Raw genomic sequence first — 21,174 nt, 5'->3', positions numbered from 1 at the left:
CCAGGTAGTCACAAAAAATAGATGGGTGTTGGTTTAATTGTGATTTTAATGAATGGAGCAAATTTTTTGCCGCAGTTTTTTTTTACCTGAGCGCGGAACACTTTTTAGCAGAGCGTTGAAAAGACATAAGCGCCGTGTTTTGTACGTTGTTTGTTCTATACAAAAGCAAGGTTATGTTGATTAGAATGTCTTTATTTCCGCATCATTGTTTAGCATCCATACAGCTCCATTTAGTGCATAGTAAGTAATGCCTAACTTGGCTCACTCGTACTATATACGTAGTATAACACTCAGATACACATAACAGCAGCGCCATCTATTGGTTTGGCTAACTACGATCACATGCTGTGTTATGGACACACATTTAGTTTAGCAACTAATGAGGGATCAGGTTATTGCTCTGGAGGATATGCTGAAAAATGGACAACTCTCTTTCTCTTTAATTCAGCAAAGTTTCTCTAAATTCTACAATAATGCACTTTTCTTCGAACCCTGAAAACAAACTATAGCGCAATGGAAAACACACGCTGGAAACATGGCATCTATTAATCGGTGTTTGATAAATCAATAGGTCTTATCATTCTTATTATGTCAAACTAATGACGTTCAACGCGAACTTTTAATCGACCATTTATTTTACTTGATTTATTTGGTTTACCTTCAAACAAAAGTAACTTCACTGTATAACAGCCTAACATTTTCACTGTATCAAAATTGTTTTCTTATATCTTCGACTGTGATTTCGAGCGTGGTCATTAATGAAATTATGCAATTAGGGGTCTATTCTGTATATTTATGAAAGGTCAGTAATTACTGATGACTAAAAAAACTACTGGAAAGATGCTTGAAATGCTGCTTTTTGGATATTTGATTACAAGCGTTTTGTCACGATCGTGTGGCGGATTGATGGACCAAAACGCAGCTTTTGGAAAGTAACCATCTTCTTTTATTTTTTAAAAATGACGAAAAAATAAACACGACACGAAACACTTTAACAAAACGAACAAAACAACAAACGACCGTGAAGCTAAATAACGTTGTGCACATACACATACAGGCTACAAACGTTCTACATAGACAATTACTCACAACCAATGAGAGCCTATGGCTACCCTAAATAAGGCTCCCAATCAGAGACAACCGAAATCAGCTGTCTCTAATTGGGAACTCATTCAGGTAACCATAGACTCTCCTAGATAACTAAACATACATAGACAACGCTAGACATCTGAACTCAACACAAACCCATATACTACACCCCATAACCCCTTTACCATAGAAACACCCAAAACCAACAAAACATAAACATTCCCCATGTCACACCCTGACCTAACTAAAATAATAAAGAAAACAAAGAATACTAAGGCCAGGGCGTGACACGTTTCTGGTAAGATTTTTTTTCTTCACTCCCGACATTTTCTAAACATGAAATGGCTGTATATTCTGGACTCTTAGACCAGGGAGGAGCAGACGTGGTGCTGTCCTGTTCTCTGGTGGAGGAGGGTAGTGGGATGGGGCGAATGGGAGGTGGGGCTATCTTCAGCCGCACCTCAGCCACGCTTGTCCTCAGAGACCTGGCAGCGACCCCTGATCTTTCACCTGATACTCTGACCCCCTTCAACCCCCCTGCTGTCCCCGATCCTGACAACATCATCTTGGAGGCTAAAGGTTGGTTCATTATCAGGTTCTCTTTTGTACAGCAAAGATACCTGATGAAATGACCTTCCCCTTCTCTCCCCATCACACCATCCCTCTCCTGCACTCTCCCTCCACCTCTTTCTGCTCTCTGACAGTTGAGTCTCCTGAGATCCCAGAGGCAGACCTGCTGCTCCACGCTGACTGTAACGAGCAGGAAGTGACATGTGAGATCAGCCGCTACTTCCTTCATAAAGCAAAGGAGGTCTCCAGAACCAGCCTATTTCATTGGCTCCTTGCAGCTGGAGAGGGTCGGGCTCAGCCTCACATTGGTCCTGCAGACACTGCCACTGGACCAATCAGATCGTCCAGCTCTCATACAAAGCAAACTGGAACCCCCTCAGCCAATCAGGAACTTTTCTGATTGAGGGTGAGACAAGGAGGTTATTATAATGCTCTGGTAGAATGCCTGTGGTAGAGTAGACGGGTCATATTGTAATGATGTATAACACTGTTACTCTCTCTCATTCTCTCACCCCCGCCTCTTCTCTCATCACCCCTCTTTCTTTATCTAGTACTTTGCACTTTCTCTACTTTCACTTGCTTCTTTCTCCATTATCCCTTCTTTCTCTCTCCTTTGTCTTCCCCAGTGGTGTTCCTGGTGTTCTCTCGCTCGGAGTCCCACTCCGCTCCTCTAGGGGGTGTGGCCCTCCTGGACTGTGGCTTCAGGCAGCAGGCCCCACCCCCAGGGCAGGAGCTGGGGCTTGAGTGGCAGCACAGAGGAAGTGGGAGGAAAGTGCTGGAGATTAGGGCGGGGCAGACGGAGACAGAGGGGCCAGCAGGTGAGAGAATAAAGGCATTATTTAAGTAGTTATGATGGTGCTATAAGTGGTGGATGAGTTAGGTCTACTTACCATCACAACATAAAGTGCATTTGGACCTCCATGGTCAACATTCCGAATTTATTATACACCCAGAGATGGAAAATACACATCTTATTGCTGTCATAGCTAGGAACCCAGAGGTTTACTGAATGATTACTATGAGAATTGGACCTCATTTTCACCTCATCATACTCTGTTTTGCATTGTTTTTTTCTCCTCCAGTACACGTGGAGAGGAAGGGTTCGAGCGTGGATGCCGCCCTGCTGGTGGGGCAGGGTAATGCGTCTCTGACTCTGGCCAGACTGAAGGTATCTGACGAGGGGACCTACATCTGCACCGTCAGCACTGGACTGTACCAGGCCCAGCAGGTCATACAGCTACACGTCACACGTGAGTCCCTCTAAGAACACTTGTGATTGATTGTCTCTTTACATAGGGAGCAGGTAGCCTAGTGGTTAAGAGCATTGGTAAAGTAACCGAAAGGTTGCTGGTTTGAATGTCAGCGACAAAAATTTGGAAAATCCCTTAAGCAAGGCACTTAACCCAAATTGCTCCTGTATGTTGCTCTGGATAAGAGTGTCTGCTAAATGACTCAAATGTACATTATTTCTCTACACATATGAACATGTGTTTATTACATTAGGTGTCTATGTCATGTGTGACATTGTGTGCACACTATTCACATCTAAATACGAAGTCTCTCTGTCTTCAGAACCTCCTCATGTTTCTCTCTCTGAGGAGAAGCTGGTATTTCGGGCTGAGCTGCCACTGCAAGAACTACTACCCTCTGGATGTCCAGGTGTGTGTGTGGTGCGGTCGCCAGTGAAATATCCAGTCATTCATATTCACAGATACCACTGTTTCAAAGTGATTAGCACACAAGCACACAGTGATCAGACGTCTAATGAAATCAGAAGATAATTGGTAGGTCATCATACAGCACTTATAATATGGATATCCTAAATATAACAGACATTATACTGAGACTCTCTTCTCTCTCAGATGGAGTGGTTCTCCGTCTCATCTACAGACTCAGAGCCTAGCGTCCTATCAGACCAGGTGTCTCTCTCCAGCCATCGGCAGCACAGCACAGCGACAGGACCATGTCCATCTCCTCCCACCTCACCCTGCACCCCTCCGCCTTCCCCCCTGGAACCACGGTCACCTGCAGAGTGACCCACCCGGCCCTGGACACACCCCTCTCCCTCAGCCTGACAGTAGAGACACCTGAGGCAGGTAGGTAGGCTGCTACAGACACAGGCGTGAGAGGACAATAGGAAATTAGGTGCACATCAGCATTGCTGATGGGTCACGTTCATTAGGCGTGAATGGACAACTAAAATAGAGTGTTCTTATCAGGCAGGTTCAGATACTGCTCTTTTGCTAAATGTTTTCTCCTGTTGGGTGCCTGCTGACTGTGAGTCATTGGGAGAACCTGAGCAGAAACAAAATGGTGTCCATTCATATTAGTCCAAACTGTTCCCTGTTGTTACAGATTCCTACTGGATGGTCCTGGGTTTTCTGGTTATAACCGTTCTGTTCTTCTACCAAGTGATGAAATAGGTAAGATCCCCATGCTCCCTATGGACCTCCTGGTATTTTTAACTATTGTTTGTAGTAAGACAACAGTAGCCTAGAGATGCGAAGCAAATTTCTGTTCAAACAGACAAATAATACATTTTTCTTCTTTTTTTTCTTGCAAAGAGTTCCAACCTAATTCACAGACCTGGATTATTTCAGGGTCGCAGAGGCACAGTATCTGAAGCTGTTGCAAACCAATGTCTTAAGAGTTGCTGTAATGTGAATTACTGTTGTACTATAAACAGTTGTACATTTTCCTCAAATAAATATTTTCTTTAATAGTATCATTGGTGTTGTTCTCTGAATCTGGAGAGACGGTGTGGTATTATACCTGTTAATTTTCACTTCAATGATGAACACATTAATGTTGATGATTTTCTTTATTAGCATCAAGTGGTAAGCATGCGTTTAAAGAATTCTCATTATCCAGTTGTATCTCTCGCAGTATTATCATGTTGCATCATTTCTTACCTAATAATATTATTGCACAATATTATTAGATCATTGTTGAGTAATCACCACTATTTTCATTCATAAATGCAATTTACACATAGCTATTTTTTTTTATTTGTTTTACAATGTGTCAAACAGTCCCTCTTTATCAACCATTGAGAGGAAAATTATATTTTCTGGAATATCCAACACCAAAAGTAAAATATAAACTAACTAAAAAACACATTTCCAGGAGCAATAGTCTGGCAAAGATGAATTATAGTACTACTTGTACGGTACTATGGTTTTCGTTTTTTCCCAGACTGAATACTACTGTAGCAACCATTGTTCTCTGGTCGAGTAATAGTTATTTTGAAAGCACGTGAGCAACAAAAATTTGGCAAACTCTTGAGCTTCACTGCATTGCATACGCATGAGTTATTAATTGAGCGCATAGCTACAGTAGCCTATACACAGGTCCTGAAAACCACTAAACCAAACAAAATACATGTACAATCGGCAGTTAGTTTCAGAAATGGCAGATACATAGGTCACACAAATAGGCAAAACTATGGACATCGTCTGCCATGCAAGTCAAGTAAGACACAAACACTACTTCCATTGGGCCTATTGGCTACTGTAGGTAACAGCCTATTGGCTACTGTAGGTAACAGCCTATGCTGGCTACTGTAGGTAACAGCCTATTGGCTACTATAGGTAACAGTGTGTGTGTTTTTGTTGGTTTGATGTGCAGGAAGTGGGTTATTTGGGGGTTTATTTGGTTATGTCCTCTCTCCAGATAGGGGACAGTCTATTGAACCATTCCACCCTAACCCTGTACCCTCTCTACTAGAACGTACAAGAGTGTCTGAACACAACCACAACACAGTAAAGCTGCTCACTAATCAATCAAAAATGTACTATGCAAATGTGCTATGTTTTATTACACAGACCTGCCTTTAGGTGTGTCGAGAGTTAAAACTCTATAGACTTTTGTCTGCACACCTGAAAGAATACTCTATGTAGGTACAGATTGTCTGTTTCTGTCTGTCAATGTCAATCTAGCTAACTGTCCGTCTGTCTGTCTGTGTTACAAGAATAAAGATATACTAAAAGTCAGTGTCCCAAAAGTCGTTTCTGCCTTTTCCAGTATCCTTCCTGGCTTTTCTTATCTTCTCTCTATCTCTGTCTTAAACACCACAGTCAGTGAGTGAGAGAAAGAGGGAGGTAAAGGAAAAGGCAGGAATGCCAGTCAAGGCCTACATCAACTAAACCTGGAAAAAGCTACTGGCTACACTGATTTGGATCACAAGTACACACACACACACACACACGACAAAATGATCATAATCTTAACCATGACCTTGTATTAGTAAGTAGTATTAATAATGGTAGTGGTATGAGGTAGGGGATCAGGAGGGGTTGTTAGGTACTGTATGTCAGTATCAATTTACAAATGTGGTACGCTCTCCAAAAGGTAACACGAACAAGCTTTGGCGTATCTGGATAGAAAGAACTGCTTCTCTGCTGCTCTCGCCTTGCACTCCCTCTCTCTCTCCATGCTCTCTCTCTTTCACTTCTTCCTGCTTTCTCTCTCTCTCTCTTTCCCTACAGTATGCTCCAGCCCTCTCTGTCCCTGTGTCACGAGGGGTTTTCTTATCTCCTCCCTCCTTCATTCCTTCCTGCTCTCTCGCTCTCTCTTTCCCTACTGCACACTTCAATAATGTATGATACGCAGAGGCAGGAGAGAGTGAGTGAGACAGCACGCCAAAACAGAGGAAGAAAGATGGATCAAAAAGAAGGGAAGGGCAGGAGGACGAAGAGAAAAGAGAGACACTAGCATAATGTTTAAGTGCTAGATGGAAGACCTGGTGTGGAGGATAAAGGGGGCGGGACTGGAGTTTGGATTTGTGTCAATTTTGTTTTCTTCTTCTCTTCTATTTCGCTCTCATGTCTGTGTCCTGCCACGCTGGGATTACTCAATAGAAGAAGTACACTATGAGAACGATGGAGGGGGAGAGCGAGAGGGATATATAAAGGGGAGAGAGGGGGGGTGGGGAGAAAGAAAAAGAGGGGGAGAGAGATCATTCAATAATTGGGTCAGCAGATTTATGGGTTCCTAAATCACAAACTGAAGATACATCTAACAATGTGTTTACAGCTAAATAATGATCTTTGCATTCAGTGGGCCACATCTACACATGTGTTGTTTCTGCTGAATGACTGGTAACAGAGGCCTTATACTGTTTCAATCATTTACTGTAATAAGTTATCATGAATTATTGACATACTGTAGAGTATGCACTAGGAGACCGTCAGAGCAGGGCAGACCTGGGTCTGTTATAAGTGCACACTGATTATAGCTGTGGCCTTCGCCTTAACATCTACTGCACTTGACTAGTATGGATTCAGAATTGCATTAGTGGAAACCAAGACTGTTCTCAGGACAGGCCTGGTTACAGCTAGATATTGTTAACATTTTAGCTAACCCTAACCATTTTCCTAACTTTAACCTAATTCTCCTAACCTGCCACGTTAATTCTCCTAACCAGCTACGAAAAGTCACTTCTGCTAATCAAAACCAGCAGACCTGCCCTGAGAGCAGTGTGAGTATCTGCTAATGCGATACAGAATGCGATACAGATGCCAATAAATTTCAAAATGAAGTTCAAAAGACGTGAAGAAAGCCTCTAACTGGCTACATGCGAGTGGGTATCAATGAATGGTAATAGGGGAAAGTGAATAATGGTACTTACAGAAAAGGACTCCGACCACAAGAACTCCAATGATACCCATAATGATCATCATCTAGAAAGAAAAGCAAATGGAGAGTTAAAGGTTTTCTTTATTCATCTATTCTTCTAGTTAATAAACCTGATAGATTTTCCTCAGGGTGATTAAACATGTGTTTCTTATACAGGGGTGAAGTCGCTGCGGATTAACGTTAGTCCTGCTGAAACACACACACCAACCCAGCACAATAATGACAAACACAAAAAGCAGAGCGTAAAATTTCATCACACTCCCTTGTGTCTAGTCAGTGTACTCTTGGTGCTATTGCTATGCAATTAATAAGAATAACTGCTTGTAGAGAAAACTCTGCAGTGAGAGCCTCCCTATTTCCCCATTCCCCGGAGCGCCACTCCTCTCGCCCACAGATGCTAATTAGGGGATTAGTACGCGAGAAAGGGGGGTGACAGCGTTCCAGGGACAGACGCTGTGTGTCCGCCTCAGCGCCCTGCACCTCCATGGCTCAGTTGGTTGATGGAGCATGGTACTGGTTTGTGGAGCGTGGTACTGGTTTGTGGAGCGTGGTACTGGTTGGTGGAGCGTGGTACTGGTTGGTGGAGCGTGGTACTGGTTGGTGGAGCGTGGTACTGGTTTGTGGAGCGTGGTACTGGTTGGTGGAGCGTGGTACTGGTTTGTGGAGCGTGGTACTGGTTGATGGAGCGTGGTACTAGTTGGTGGAGCGTGGTACTGGTTGGTGGAGCGTGGTACTGGTTGGTGGAGCGTGGTACTGGTTGGTGGAGCGTGGTACTGGTTGGTGGAGCGTGGTACTGGTTGGTGGAGCGTGGTACTGGTTGGTGGAGCGTGGTACTGGTTTGTGGAGCGTGGTACTGGTTGGTGGAGCATGGTACTGGTTGGTGGAGCATGGTACTGGCGTTGCAACACCACCACATTTGTGGCTCTGAATGATTCCCTCATTGGCCACATACAATACACTGGATATATATGTTAACTTGAATATATGACAGTACACTGTCACTTTGGATAGAAAGAGTTGGTTAAATAACCATATTACAATCATTATCAATATTACCATTCCCATGCAATTCTCCTGAATATGTTAACTTTAAGTCCTTTTGGATGAAAGTGTCTGCTAATGTGAATGACAATATAATCATGGATCACTGTCATTACCTTTGCGTTTTTCCACCAGTATTTGCTCTTTAGTTTGGCTGCACAGCTCTCAAACTGGGAGGCCCCGGCCTGGAGGGCATCCGCTCTGTCATCCAGCTCCGACAGCTTCTGGTCCCTCTCCAGAACCTTGTCCACATTCACCCGCATAATATCCACCACCTGGAGAGGAGAGGGGGAGGTGGGTAGAGGGAAGAGGAGAGGAGAGGGGGAGGTGGGTAGAGGGAAGAGGAGAGGAGAGGAGAGGAGAGGAGAGGAGAGGAGAGGAGAGGAGAGGAGAGGAGAGGAGAGGAGAGGAGAGGAGAGAGGAATTTACTGACAGCCCAAGCCATAGAAGCCCACATCACACAATTGAATACAGCATGAAACCATTCCCAAGCTGCAGTGCAGTCCATTACTAAGATAAATTGATCAACCATGTTATTTTCTTTATGTTAATAGCTAACATAACTTTGGCCATAGAAATAGAATACATAGAACATCATCATAGACAGCCATGTTGTATCGTATGCTAGCTATGTTGTATCGTATGCTAGCCATGTTGTATCGTATGCTAACCATGTTGTATCGTATGCTAGCTATGTTGTATCGTATGCTAGCCATGTTGTATCGTTTGCTAGCCATGTTGTGTAGTTTGCTAGCCATGTTGTATCATATGCTAGCCATGTTGTATCATATGCTAGCCATGTTGTATTGTATGCTAGCCATGTTGTGTAGTATGCTAGCCATGTTGGATCATATGCTAGCCATGTTGTATCATATGCTAGCCATGTTGTATTGTATGCTAGCCATGTTGTATTGTATGCTAGCCATGTTGTGTAGTATGCTAGCCATGTTGTATCATATGCTAGCCATGTTGTATCATATGCTAGCCATGTTGTATTGTATGCTAGCCATGTTGTATTGTATGCTAGCCATGTTGGATCATATGCTAGCCAAATTGTTATCGTGAGTATTGTATTTTGGAATAGTTGTTACAACATTTCTCAGCACATCATTCATTATACACACACCACAAACACACAGCAATAAAATGACAAATTCATGTTGTCAGGTTGATGGAATATCATGTTGATCCCAGAAAGCCACACCCTGACGGAGACTGCATAGCCAAAACATTACTGAAATAAGTCATAAAACAAATCAAACTGCAACGTAGAGTAGAGTAGAGTAGACTATGCTACTCTATTTTTAGATTTCCCAACAATCAAAGAATGTCAGCTCTGTTTCTACAGCTTGGCTCATGACCGCATTTCATTCCAGAAGGTTGTTCTTTTACTTCTGGCCTCATTCCCTCCCTTCCCCTATTTCATTGAATTGGATAAATGAAAGCAAAATGGGGGAAACTAGGTGGCGCTATTGCTTACACCAAGGAGAGTGAACGAATGCAGAGAGCAGGGAGCAACTGGAAATGCAGCCCAGATCTGGCCTAATTGCTGCTAGTTGTCTCACGCTGTGACGTCAATCCCAGATTGACAAGCTAGCTACTTGCTGTAGTTTAAAATGTTGTACTGTATGGTTTGGCACGAGTGGGAGTCCTGTTAGGAGCATGGTATCGAAGCCCGGAGCAGGTTGGTTGGTACTGTATGTGCGTGTCACACTAGCTCACCTCCTCCACTTGGGCCTGTGTCTGTTGTAGCCTGCGATTGCTGGAGGTGTTGGGAGGAGGGGGTGGGGGCCCTCCACCTGGGGCTCCATCTGCTCCTGGGGCCCCTGGGGCTCCGGGAGGTCCAGCTGGGGGAGCAGCATCTGGGGCAGACCTGGGAAGGGGAGAGAGGGAGGAAGCGACGGAGAGGAGAAGAGATGGGAAAGCGAGGGATAGGCGGGGGGAAGGAGGGAGACGGGAAGAGAGAGATGAGGAAGGGTAACAAAAATAAATGGGGAGATGAGAAAGGGGAGAGGAAGAGAAGAGACAGATGTGAGGGAGAGGGGGAAGGGGAGGAGGAGGACATTTTACATTTAGCAGTCAAGCTGAAACAACTGCATTTTAGAGGTGTTGTAACTCAAACTATTTTCAACAAATAAGCCTTGATAACAGTACTCAGTGATAAAAGACATTCAGATTAAAAGTTCAAAACACAGAAGGGCAGGTATAATGAGGAGAGGGGAAAGAGGAGGAGGAGGAAATAAGGGATATGAGCTAAAGGAAGGAATTGGAAGCAAGAGAGGGGAAGAGGGAGAGGAAGTGTCATAAGGTGAATGCACCAATTTGTAAGTCGCTCTGGATAAGAGCGTCTGCTAAATGACTTAAATGTAAATGTCTTAAATGTAAGTGTATTGGGGAGGCTGTATCGCATTAGTGGAAACCAAGACTGTTCTCGGGGCAGGTCTGCCGGTTTTGGCTAACAAAAGTGACTTTTCATAGAATATTGGGAGAATGCCCTGAGAACAGTCTTGGTTTTCACTAATGCGATGCCGCATGGGGGAGAGGAAGAAAGATGAATGATGAGGTACAGAAAGGAGAAAAGCTGTTGGTGAGGAGAATAATATGGGATAGATGCCTGCCTGAGACAGAGAGAGACAGAGAGAGAGAGAGAGGGGAGAGAGAGACAGAAAGAGAGAGAGAGAGAGAGAGAGAGAGAGAGAGAGAGAGAGAGAGAGAGAGAGAGAGAGAGAGAGAGAGAGAGAGAGAGAGAGAGAGAGAGAGAGAGAGAGAGAGAGAAAGAGAAAGAGAAAGAGAAAGAGAGAGAGAGAGAGAGAGGGGGGGGAGAGGGGGAGATGGGAGAGAGAGACAGAGAGGGAGAGAGAGGGAGAGAGAGAGAGAGAGAGAGAGAGAGAGAGAGATGGAGAGAAAGAGTCAGATTAAGCAAGATGGTGATAAGAAGAAGAGGAGGATGAGAGGAAAAGCCAAAAGAAAAGTAAGGGGAGGCTGTAGAGATGGTGAACTGGAGAGATTGGAGAGAAGAGGAAGATTAAGAGAGAGGGATAAGGAGAAAGGGAATAAAAGGAGAGAATAGAAAGAAAAGGAAGAAGGGTTAAAAGATGGGGCAAACAACTCATTTGGTTCAGAGAAGGGTAAAGGGGGGGGGGGGGGGGTGATGAGGGAAAGGGGAGGGGTGAGAGGGAGAGCGTTCTAAAACAGACAGCCTCCATGGACTCCTATGTGGGTGTTGGTCCTGACTCAGACTATTAAAATGAGCCAAATATACAGTACAGGCAACCATTCCAGCCATCATTCCAGCCATTCATATATATATATATATGAATATATATATGAATATGAAGAATATAGCCATCATTTGAAAGGCATGAACTTGTTCTATACTGCAGGTGCAGGACAGTCTCATCCCAGATGTCATGCGTAGTACCCTACTGTATTTCCTACTGTAACAGGAGAAGAAGACAAACATCTCAGACCAATCAGTTCACATTGATATTGATTTTCTAATAATTCACAGACATTTGAAAACCTGGAAGTCCCTAGAACCATACGGTTCAGACCCCATAGTATAAAGAAAGAAAACATAATTTCAGCTGAAATAAGCCAATTATTAATTAAAATAATAATTCAAAAAATGAATTTCTTTTCAAGCCCAGAAGAGGACTGAGGGTAATCAACTACAATAGACGAGATCCATTATTCAGAGCTGCTGTGACGGAAAAAGACTTACGTCAGCAAAATACATTAAGCTAGAACAAATCAATAGAGCATAGAAAGAGCCTGACAACATGATAGAAATACTCAACATATTAGAAGAAATCATGTTTCGTGAATAGAAAAAATGAATAGAATAAGTAAAAAATAGGAAGCCCTGCATCGATACTCACATCTTCTATGCAGCTGCTTGGAACTGACTCACTGTCAGTGAGCGGTGGGGGAGGGCGGGGGGAGAGAGAGAGAGAGCGCGAGAGACGAAGGGCGAAGGTTCTGAAGTAAAAAATGTAAAAAGCGAAATCACAAAAAAGCAATTGGAAAAATGTCTGCTGTCGTCCAAAGATGTCCAGAACCTCAGAGACTCGACTGATTAAATCGATGCGTTAATAACAAACGGATGCAGAAGCTGATGCAGTAATTTCAAAGCAATGCTTTTGCACCGCAAGTCATCCCCAAAGTACCGCAATATCCAGGCAAGCGTCGGATAATAATTCACTCGAAGAAAGGCAACGGAACCAGAGGTTGAAAGTGAATACGGGTGATGCACAGATTCTCAATTGCAGTTCGTAAAATCCATAAGAGATAAATCCAAGGATGCTTGGCGAATTTCTTTAGATAACAAATCTATGTAAGAGAAGTCGTGATATTCCAAAAATGCGGTGTCGAGATGCTCAAAATCACACCAATGGTTTAGGTTGCACGTTCCCCTTCAAAAGCTAAACACAACTGATTTCCAATTATATAATTTCACTATTTTCCGGTGGTCTAATATCAGAATTATCTAACACCACGGTTGTTCCCCCTCTCCCGGCGAGTGTGTGGAAGCGTATATGTGTGTGTCGGTTTATGGGTTAGTGCGCTAATTTCGTTAGTGTGTTTGTGTGATGACACTATACTGCAATAATGCGTCGCTCCCCTTCCCCTCTCTCTCTCCAGTTGGACTCATAACGATGGTGCGGTACCTCTTTCCCAGCCCCCTCCCTCCTCTTTCTTGCGCTCCCATCTCTCTCTCTCCACACTTTGCAGTACTGCAGTTTTCTCTGTGTGTCGGATTGGGCGGCAGGACGACACTGCGGTACATTGCTTGGTACAGAATGTTGACTCCCCTACCCCCCCTCCCCCCACACACACTCTCACGCGTTCTGGCTTGTAAATGCTCCCTTCTCCACCGGGACGACTAGGCTTCTCACTAACACCCAGTTATAGACTACTCACTATCTGTCCCTATGTTTGATTTATTCCAGTTTCATCATGACCACAACTCTGTTATTCCTCTTTAGTACATGAATAGAACACGAGAGGGGAGGCAGTGTAAACATTATTGCACAGCAGTGAGCTGTGGTATGGATCAATATAACCCCATCGGTTGCATTGAAAACACGCTAGCCACGCCGTGGGGCAATTTAATATGTAGAATGCTTAGTCAAATATAATATTTGGTTAACTGATTGATTATTGAATATATAACGTTATCAATAACTGCTATAGGCACATTCACATGGATCAACAATTTAGGTCAAAATAACTAACTACCTTAAGGTCAAATGCTAATGCAGGCTTACAATAAAATCACTCAAAAGTAATGAGCTTCTGTTTATTATCATCTCACACAACACATGGTATACCCACAACATGACTTACATTAGTCCCCAATGTGATCATATTTACCGACCATAGAGCATCACATCTTTGTGTGGCTCAAAACATGTATTTTACAGATGTGCGTGTTGATTTAGTGCTAACAATACTAAATGAATCCAACATTTTTGTAGTGTCTTAGCTCTTATTACTTATTTATATAATAAGAAAGACTCTGAATACAAGAAATGGTACTGGAGCTTCCCATTTTACTGGAATCAGTTAGCACCAGAATAACATAGAAAAACACTGCGCATGACCATTCTTAAAGGGGACATCAGTAATTAACAGAACATAACATTCCCTCTCTTATACAATCAGAGTTACTTTTACCAAACCACAACTGAAACACTTCCCAGAACTTGTTGTAGTTATTTTGCATCTTTTAATTTGAACTTGAACAGTTAGTTTTTGTTTGTTTGTTTATAAGTCCAGTCTGTCTGGTGGACGGTGCCTTCGTTCTGGGTAGCGCCTAGGATTGTCTGGAGGCTCCTGAACATCCTCAGTGTGTGCTTGCTCCATTATAGCTTCTGCTATAGCAGCACCTTCATCAACACGTTCCCTTCTTTCAGCCTGGGGTCTCTTTACTGCTCCACCGCCCTCTACAGGTCCCTGTGTCTCTCTCAGGAGCTCTCTGTGCCTGTTCTCTCTCGATTGTTGTGCTGTTTTCCGTGGAATGCATTTGGTTAATGTGACGCCGCCACATTATGTCTGGGCTCACTTGAACCTGGTAAGTTCTGGGTCCCGTTTGTGTATGTACGGTCCCTCTTGTCCATTTCCCTCCTCCTCTGTAGTCTCGCACCATCACTTCCTGTCCTATTTGGAGATGGCGCTCCCGGCCACCGGACAGCATCTTGGCTTGTTTGTTCAGCACTTCATTACGCCTGTTAGGCTTCATGATGTCCAGCCGTGTGCAGAGAGGCCTCCCGAACATCAGTGCGGCTGGGCTTTCATTTGTCGTGGCATGTGGGGTGTTTCGGTAGGAGACCAGGAACTTGGACAGTTTTGTTTGCAAAGTCCCTTCGTCTCGTTTTGCTGCACGGGGTCCTTGCTTTAGGGTTTGCACAAAGCGTTCTGCCAGCCCATTGGTAGCAGGGTGATACGGAGCTGAGGTTGAGTGTTTGATTCCATTTACTGACATGAATCTTGTAAACTCGTCACTTACAAAAGCTTGCGCGTTGTCACTTACTAGCTGCAGCGGCAATCCGAAGCGTGCAAACGTTGTTCTGAGACACTCTATCGTCTGAGCTGAGGTGGAGGAGTCAGTGCAAAACACCTCTGGCCATTTGGAATGGGCATCAACTAGAACCAGAAACATGTGCTTTTCAAAGGGACCAGCGTAGTCCACATGAATTCTCTGCCATGGCTCTGTAGGCCATTCCCAAGGGTGGACTGGGACAGGAGCAGGCATGTGAAGGGTTTCCAAACATCCGCTACAGTTCTTCTCCATGTTTTCTATCTGTTGATCCAGACCTGGCCACCAGAAGTGGCTCCTTGCGAGCAGCTTCATTTTGACAATTCCAACATGACCTTCATGTAGTTGCTGCAAAACCTGATGTTGGCATTTCTGGGGTATCATGACTCTGAGTCCCCACATCAAACATCCTTGGTACGTTGTAATTTCATTTCTCCGCTGGAAATACGGAGTCAGCTCCTTTCTGCCAGTAGCTTGCCATCCTGACATGGTGTAGGTGTACACTTTTGACAAGGTCACATCTTTCCTTGTCTCCTGTTTGATAACTGTGCTTGTGACCGGTAGTGCCTCGAGCTGAGCGGTATGGAAAATGTCCACTGCATCCACACTCCTTTGTCTTTCTCTTGTACACGGCAGTCTGGATAATCCATCTGCATTTGTGTGGAGGGACGACGGCTTAAACTCAATGTCATACATATGACTGGCAAGGAACAAGGCGTATTGCTGTAACCTGGCTGCTGTCATTGCCGGAATGCCTTTCTTTGGACTGAAAATGGAAAGCAACGGCTGGTGGTCCGTAACCAGTGTGAAACGCTTGCCATATAGGTATGCGTGGAATTTCTTGACGCCCCACACTAGCGCCAGTGCTTCTTTGTCGATTTGTGAGTAGTTTTTCTCTGCATCGTTCAATGTTCGTGACGCGAATGCAACTGGCCTCTCTGACCCATCTTTCAGTGTGTGTGAAAGGACGGCCCCTAAGCCATAAGGGGACGCATCACAAGCCAACTTCACTGGCAGTTCAGGGTCGTAATGCATCAGGACCTGTTCAGATGTGATGAGCCGTTTTGCCTCCAGAAATGCATTTTCACACTGTTCTGTCCACCGCCATGTCCTATTCTTTTCCAGGAGCTGATTTAGAGGCTGGAGTACTGCTGAAAGGTTTGGGAGGAATCTTCTGTAGTAATTGATCAGTCCCGCAAAAGATCGCACTTCTGTGATATTTTGTGGTCGTGGTGCCTGTACCACTGCCTCGATTTTGTCCTGTGTTTTGTGCAATCCATTGCGGTCAATTTCATGTCCACAGAAGACAATCTTGTCTTTGAAGAACTCACACTTCTGTAAGTTTACCTGTAGACCATACTCTTTCAGTCTTTTCAGGACCTCTTCCAGGTTAGCCAGGTGTTCTTTGTCGGTGCGTCCTGTTATGATCATGTCATCCAGGATACACTGGGTTCCTGGGATTCCTTACAAAATCTGGTCAATAGTTTGTTGCCAAATGGCTGGGGCCGATGCGATGCCAAAAACCAGGCGGTTATACCTGTATAGACCTTTGTGTGTGTTTATTGTCAGGTACTGTTTGGAGCTCTCTTCAACCGGTAGCTGCAGGTAAGCCTGTTTCAGATCGATTTTACTGAAGTGTTTCCCACCAGCTAGTGCAGCAAAGATGTCCTCCAGACGTGGCAAGGGGTATTGGTCCACATGCAACATTGAATTCACAGTTACCTTGAAGTCCCCACACATTCTAACAGACCCGTCTTTCTTCACAATAGGAACTATGGGTGTGGCCCATTCGCTTCTGTCCACTTTCGTCAGGATCCCTGTATCCTGCAAGCGATCGATTTCCGCTTCCACCTTTGGTCTCAGGGAGTATGGAACCGATCTGGCTTTGCAGAATTTTGGTGTTGCGTCATCTCTCAGTACAAGTTTTGCTGTGAAGCCTTTTACTGTTCCCATCTGACCACTGAAAACTGTGTTGTAGTTCTTCAGCAAGTGTTCCAGTGTTTGGTCTGTGCCTTTCTCTTTGGACTGGAACGTGTGGAGCATTTTCAAATCACACCTGTTCAGCTTTATTTTTGAAAGCCATTCCCTGACAAATAATGGGGGGCCAGTTCCAGGCACCACATACAGCTGTAACTGCTGTGTTTGCCCCCCATAGCTCACTCTGACCTGCAACGCCCCCATTGGGCTCAATCTCTCTCCTGAGTAGGTCTTCAGCAACACATTTGTGTTCTTCAGCTTGATAGCCTTGAAGTGCTCATTGTAGACAGTAGTGGAAATTATAGACACTGCAGATCCTGTGTCCAGCTCCATTTTGAGGGGTTTGCCTTCGATATCTGGTGTCACCCATATTATGCTACTGCTGGGAGAAGTTACTGTGTTTAACTCCATTGTACCAATTAATCGTTCATCTGAATCACTGCCACTGTTCTCTGCTAGTGCATTCACAGACCCTTTCATTTTCCTGTTGTGACTGAATTTTGCTCTGCATGCTCTTTGAATGTGCCCCCTTCTACTGCATTTGTGACAAATTTCGTCTTTGAAACGGCAGTCCTCTGCTCTGTGACCATCTCTGTCACACATGTTGCATTTTTCGGCCAAACGGGGGCGCTGTCGGCTGCGCGAAAACTTGTGCAGGGAAGTTTGTGATAGGTCAGTATTTATTTTACTTTGCAACTCAAATGCATCTTTCGTCGCGATTTCCATAGTCACAGCAATTTCAACAGCCTTTGCAAACGTGAGATCTGATTCTGTGAGCAAACGTTTTTGAATGTGTTCATGTTTCAGTCCACAAACAAATCTATCCCTTAATGTGTCATTTAGGTTCTCTCGAAACTGGCAATGTTCAGACAGTTTCTTCAACTCTGCTACATATGTACTAACACCCTCATTCTGATCTCTCTTGTGGAAACGAAAACGTTCCGCGATGAGGAGTGGTTTAGGTGATTTTGCAATATCTCCACAATCTCTGTGAATAATTTATTTGAGGGCTTCAGAGGGGCAGTCAGATCTCTTAGCAAACTGTACGTTTTTGGGCCAATTAAACTCAACGCTGGTACTCTCTTGTTATCAGCAATGTCGTTTGCGATGAAGTACTGTTCCAGTCGTTCAATGTAAGTTGCCCAGTTTTCTTGCGTGTCCTCAAACACATCTATTTTCCCGATGCTAGCCATTCTCTTTACCTCAGGCTCCACGGGTCTTTGATCTGCCGCCTCGTTCTCGTTAGCTCTCCTCTCGTCGTCACTGCTTGCTAGCTGTTGTGCTACAGGGTCAAAATCTTCCTCTCTTCCTACGAGCTCCATCTGCATTCGTGATGCACACTGCAGGTAATCATCCTCGTCGCCATTGTAGTGTCTTAGCTCTTATTTATATAATAAGAAAGACTCTGAATACAAGAAATGGTACTGGAGCTTCACATTTTACTGGAATCAGTTAGCACCAGAATAACATAGAACAACACTGCGCATGACCAAGGATACTCCATTCTTAAAGGGGACATCAGTAATTACCAGAACATAACAATTTTCCAGCTGTCAACTTAAAAGAAAATGTGCAATCAGCTTCCTCTTACCCCAATATTGATATAAGAAAAGGTGACTACCAAATGGTATAAGGGGCTGAATTAAAATCTAAGTGGCACAACTAAGTAGTGCACATTTCTCTCTTTAGAGTCTGAATGTGGTCCAGTGGGCAGGTTGTTAGTACAGTAGAAGTTCAGCATTGTTAGCCAGACCGCTCAGTCCCAGATCAGATCAGCGATGTTTCCCAAAGCGGTTGAAGTGTCGATAGAGGAAGCGGATCCTCTTCTCCATGTCGTGTTTGTCCTGCGTCATCATCCTGTCTCCTACCATCCTTTTCTTCCTCGTCAAACGCTGCAGCTCGTTGCCACGGAAACCCTTCACCCAGACCGGTCCGACGATCAGGTCCTTAGGGTGGGCGTTGAATTCACCTACAGACAACGTGTTAGAGATGTAAGGCCTGTTATAGGGGAGAGTGTGTGTGTAGTTCGACACGTGTCTATGTATTGCTGAACAGTGCAATGGTGCTGAAATTGGTCAAACCCCATAGAAACTGGACAGCACTTGTGGACAGCAGCATGTTGCTGAAACTGAAATGGCTTTAGCCTCGTATATTGGGCTTTACTTGTGGACAGTGCCATGGTGCTGAAATTGGTTTAACCCCAAAAAGACAGCACTGTACCATTTTGTATCAACTGGCAATATGGCAGAAGCCTTACATTACATTTTTAGCACGGGGCAAAAGTGACATTTTCAGCATGTGTCCATTTTCATATCTAACTGGTAACCAAGAGTAGATTTTAAGTTAGTCCAGAGGACAGTGTCATGTTGCTGAAATGGTTTGAGTCCCAAGAGACTGGGCAGCACTTTCATAAAGATATTAAAGTTATGCATCAACTCAATGTCTTGACATCTGGTCAAATGAGCTATGATTTGAAACGGATAACTTCCCAGTTACCTAAAATTCCTATGTTGTCATAAACCCCAAACATGCTCCTCTTCTCAGTCCACCTGTCCACCTTCTTCAGCTCAGGAATGGCATTCATACGGACTGGACAGCACACACCTGAAACACACATTTTGATCTCATTAGCTGGGCTACTTCCAGTACCAATAGAATGTAAAATTGACAAGAATAACTATAATGACTAATGCTACAGTATAAACAACGGTTGTATGACACCTAATGTATCAGTGTCCTGTTTGTAGTACACACATTAAAACAGATAGCCTTGGTATGAGGTATCAAATTCACAGGGCCCTGGTTGGAAAATTGTGAGCACGCAAAATAGGCATTTTATGACATTTACAGCAGCTACAAAACATTGCATCTGAATATCAATGTATTATACACATACCCGTGCTTATCTGTCTGGTTGTTTGTAGTGTGGAGTGGCAAAGAGACACCCCAGCCTTCAGCAACCCTCTCAACAGAGACATGGCTCACCTGAAATACACACAGAGGTCGTCAGTCATTGTGGAAAGGTAAAATAGCTAGCTAAAACTTACTAGATAACTAAATAAGAACATGTACAGTACAGCACATACAGCTACACGACAAACATATTGCTACAGCCTAGTAACTTTACCTAGTTACTAGTGTAATATTACGTACAATGTTTGCAAAAACAAGAGAGGTAGCTACTGTAACGTTAGCTAAAATAAAAATCTGTTCCTCTTTGCCTACAAGTTAACCTAGCTAAGCTAGCTCAGCCAGCTAGCGTAGCAAACAGGCAAGACCATGTTTACCTAAAGCGTTGCACGTCTTTATGACCTTGTAACGTTATTCGTCAAGCTAATATGATAATTAAAATATAATATGATAATTAAAATCTAATACAAAACAAAGGGACGCATTAATAGCTGTTCATTAACTATAGACAAATCGAAATTCACGTTTTAAAGCGTCGACATGTATAAAGTCATGCATGCCATACGGGCACCTCCATTTTACTATTATTCCCATGATGCAACGCACATTTACCGTAAAACCCCTAAACATCCGCATCACAATTATCTGTTCATAGGGCTGTCATTTTTTTGTAGGTCTACAAACTGAACTACTGTAGACTACATTTTATCCACTAGGTGGATACATTCGTTCATACATTTCCCCACACCACATACGTATAAACACTATGAAGACACACTCACACGTTGTGTTGGTTTCAGTCTTACTATAACAAAAACAGCTGAATGGAATAAGGCATCTGTTTCAAAGAAGCAAGCACAGCAGAAATTAATTCGGTCTAATTTTCAGTTCTGCTTTGACGTCAGTGTCCTTCAGCGGAAAATTAAAATGAAAAACACATTACTAAAAATATAACAACATTCCATTGATGGCCCTACACCTATATTGACGTCTGATACTCATGCACGCCCAGATGTTGTGATAATATTGCAGGGGGCTGCATGTTTTGGCAAATCTACGGGCCGGGTTTACAAAGCATTTGCACAAGTGCAATGTATAGGAAAGGCCATTTTGGAATCTTTATATGAAGAATGTCTCATGTTATATGGCAGAGGAGATATTCTATCAATAATAACTATAGGTACCTATACCCCCTATATATACTGTTGCCTTGTTATTGTTATTTTATTATGTTACTTTAGTTTATTTAGTAAATATTTTCTTAACTCTATTTTTCTTAACTGCATTGTTGGTTAAGGGTTTGTAAGTAAGCATTTCACAGCAAGGTCTGCACCTGTTTTATTCGGTGCATGTGACAAATACACTTTGTTTTGATTAATATAAGGAATTTTAAATTATTTATACTTCTA

The 21,174-nt window shown here is 43.6% G+C and overlaps 3 protein-coding genes and 1 pseudogene across 3 annotated transcripts; 1 reads left to right on the top strand and 3 right to left on the bottom strand.

The window, feature by feature from the left end:
• Positions 1-840: 840 nt before the first annotated feature.
• Positions 841-4,101, top strand: LOC129837614 (tapasin-related protein-like; annotated as a pseudogene).
• A 360-nt stretch (positions 4,102-4,461) lies between these two features.
• LOC129837613 (vesicle-associated membrane protein 1-like) lies at positions 4,462-13,089 on the bottom strand. The gene is made up of 5 exons (XM_055903914.1): positions 12,219-13,089; positions 10,060-10,210; positions 8,454-8,612; positions 7,289-7,340; positions 4,462-6,528 (listed from the first exon to the last, which is right to left on the bottom strand). Coding segments are annotated over exons 1-5 (381 nt in total). The 5' UTR covers positions 12,221-13,089; the 3' UTR covers positions 4,462-6,511.
• A 536-nt stretch (positions 13,090-13,625) lies between these two features.
• LOC129837610 (uncharacterized protein K02A2.6-like) lies at positions 13,626-18,173 on the bottom strand. The gene has a single exon (XM_055903912.1). It carries the CDS (start codon positions 16,307-16,309, stop codon positions 14,252-14,254), a length of 2,058 nt encoding a protein of 685 aa, XP_055759887.1. The 5' UTR covers positions 16,310-18,173; the 3' UTR covers positions 13,626-14,251.
• Positions 18,174-18,274: 101 nt separating this feature from the next.
• On the bottom strand, positions 18,275-20,362 carry LOC129837612 (39S ribosomal protein L51, mitochondrial-like). The gene is made up of 4 exons (XM_055903913.1): positions 20,143-20,362; positions 19,752-19,840; positions 19,352-19,459; positions 18,275-18,824 (listed from the first exon to the last, which is right to left on the bottom strand). The coding sequence occupies exons 2-4, from the start codon at positions 19,831-19,833 to the stop codon at positions 18,628-18,630; spliced, it is 387 nt and encodes a 128-aa protein (XP_055759888.1). The 5' UTR covers positions 19,834-19,840; positions 20,143-20,362; the 3' UTR covers positions 18,275-18,627.
• Between the last annotated feature and the right edge of the window lie 812 nt (positions 20,363-21,174).

Source organism: Salvelinus fontinalis, chromosome 38, assembly GCF_029448725.1.
Source record: "Salvelinus fontinalis isolate EN_2023a chromosome 38, ASM2944872v1, whole genome shotgun sequence".
Classification (NCBI taxonomy): Eukaryota; Metazoa; Chordata; class Actinopteri; order Salmoniformes; family Salmonidae; genus Salvelinus; species Salvelinus fontinalis.
This window is presented reverse-complemented; position numbering and strand designations above follow the sequence as displayed.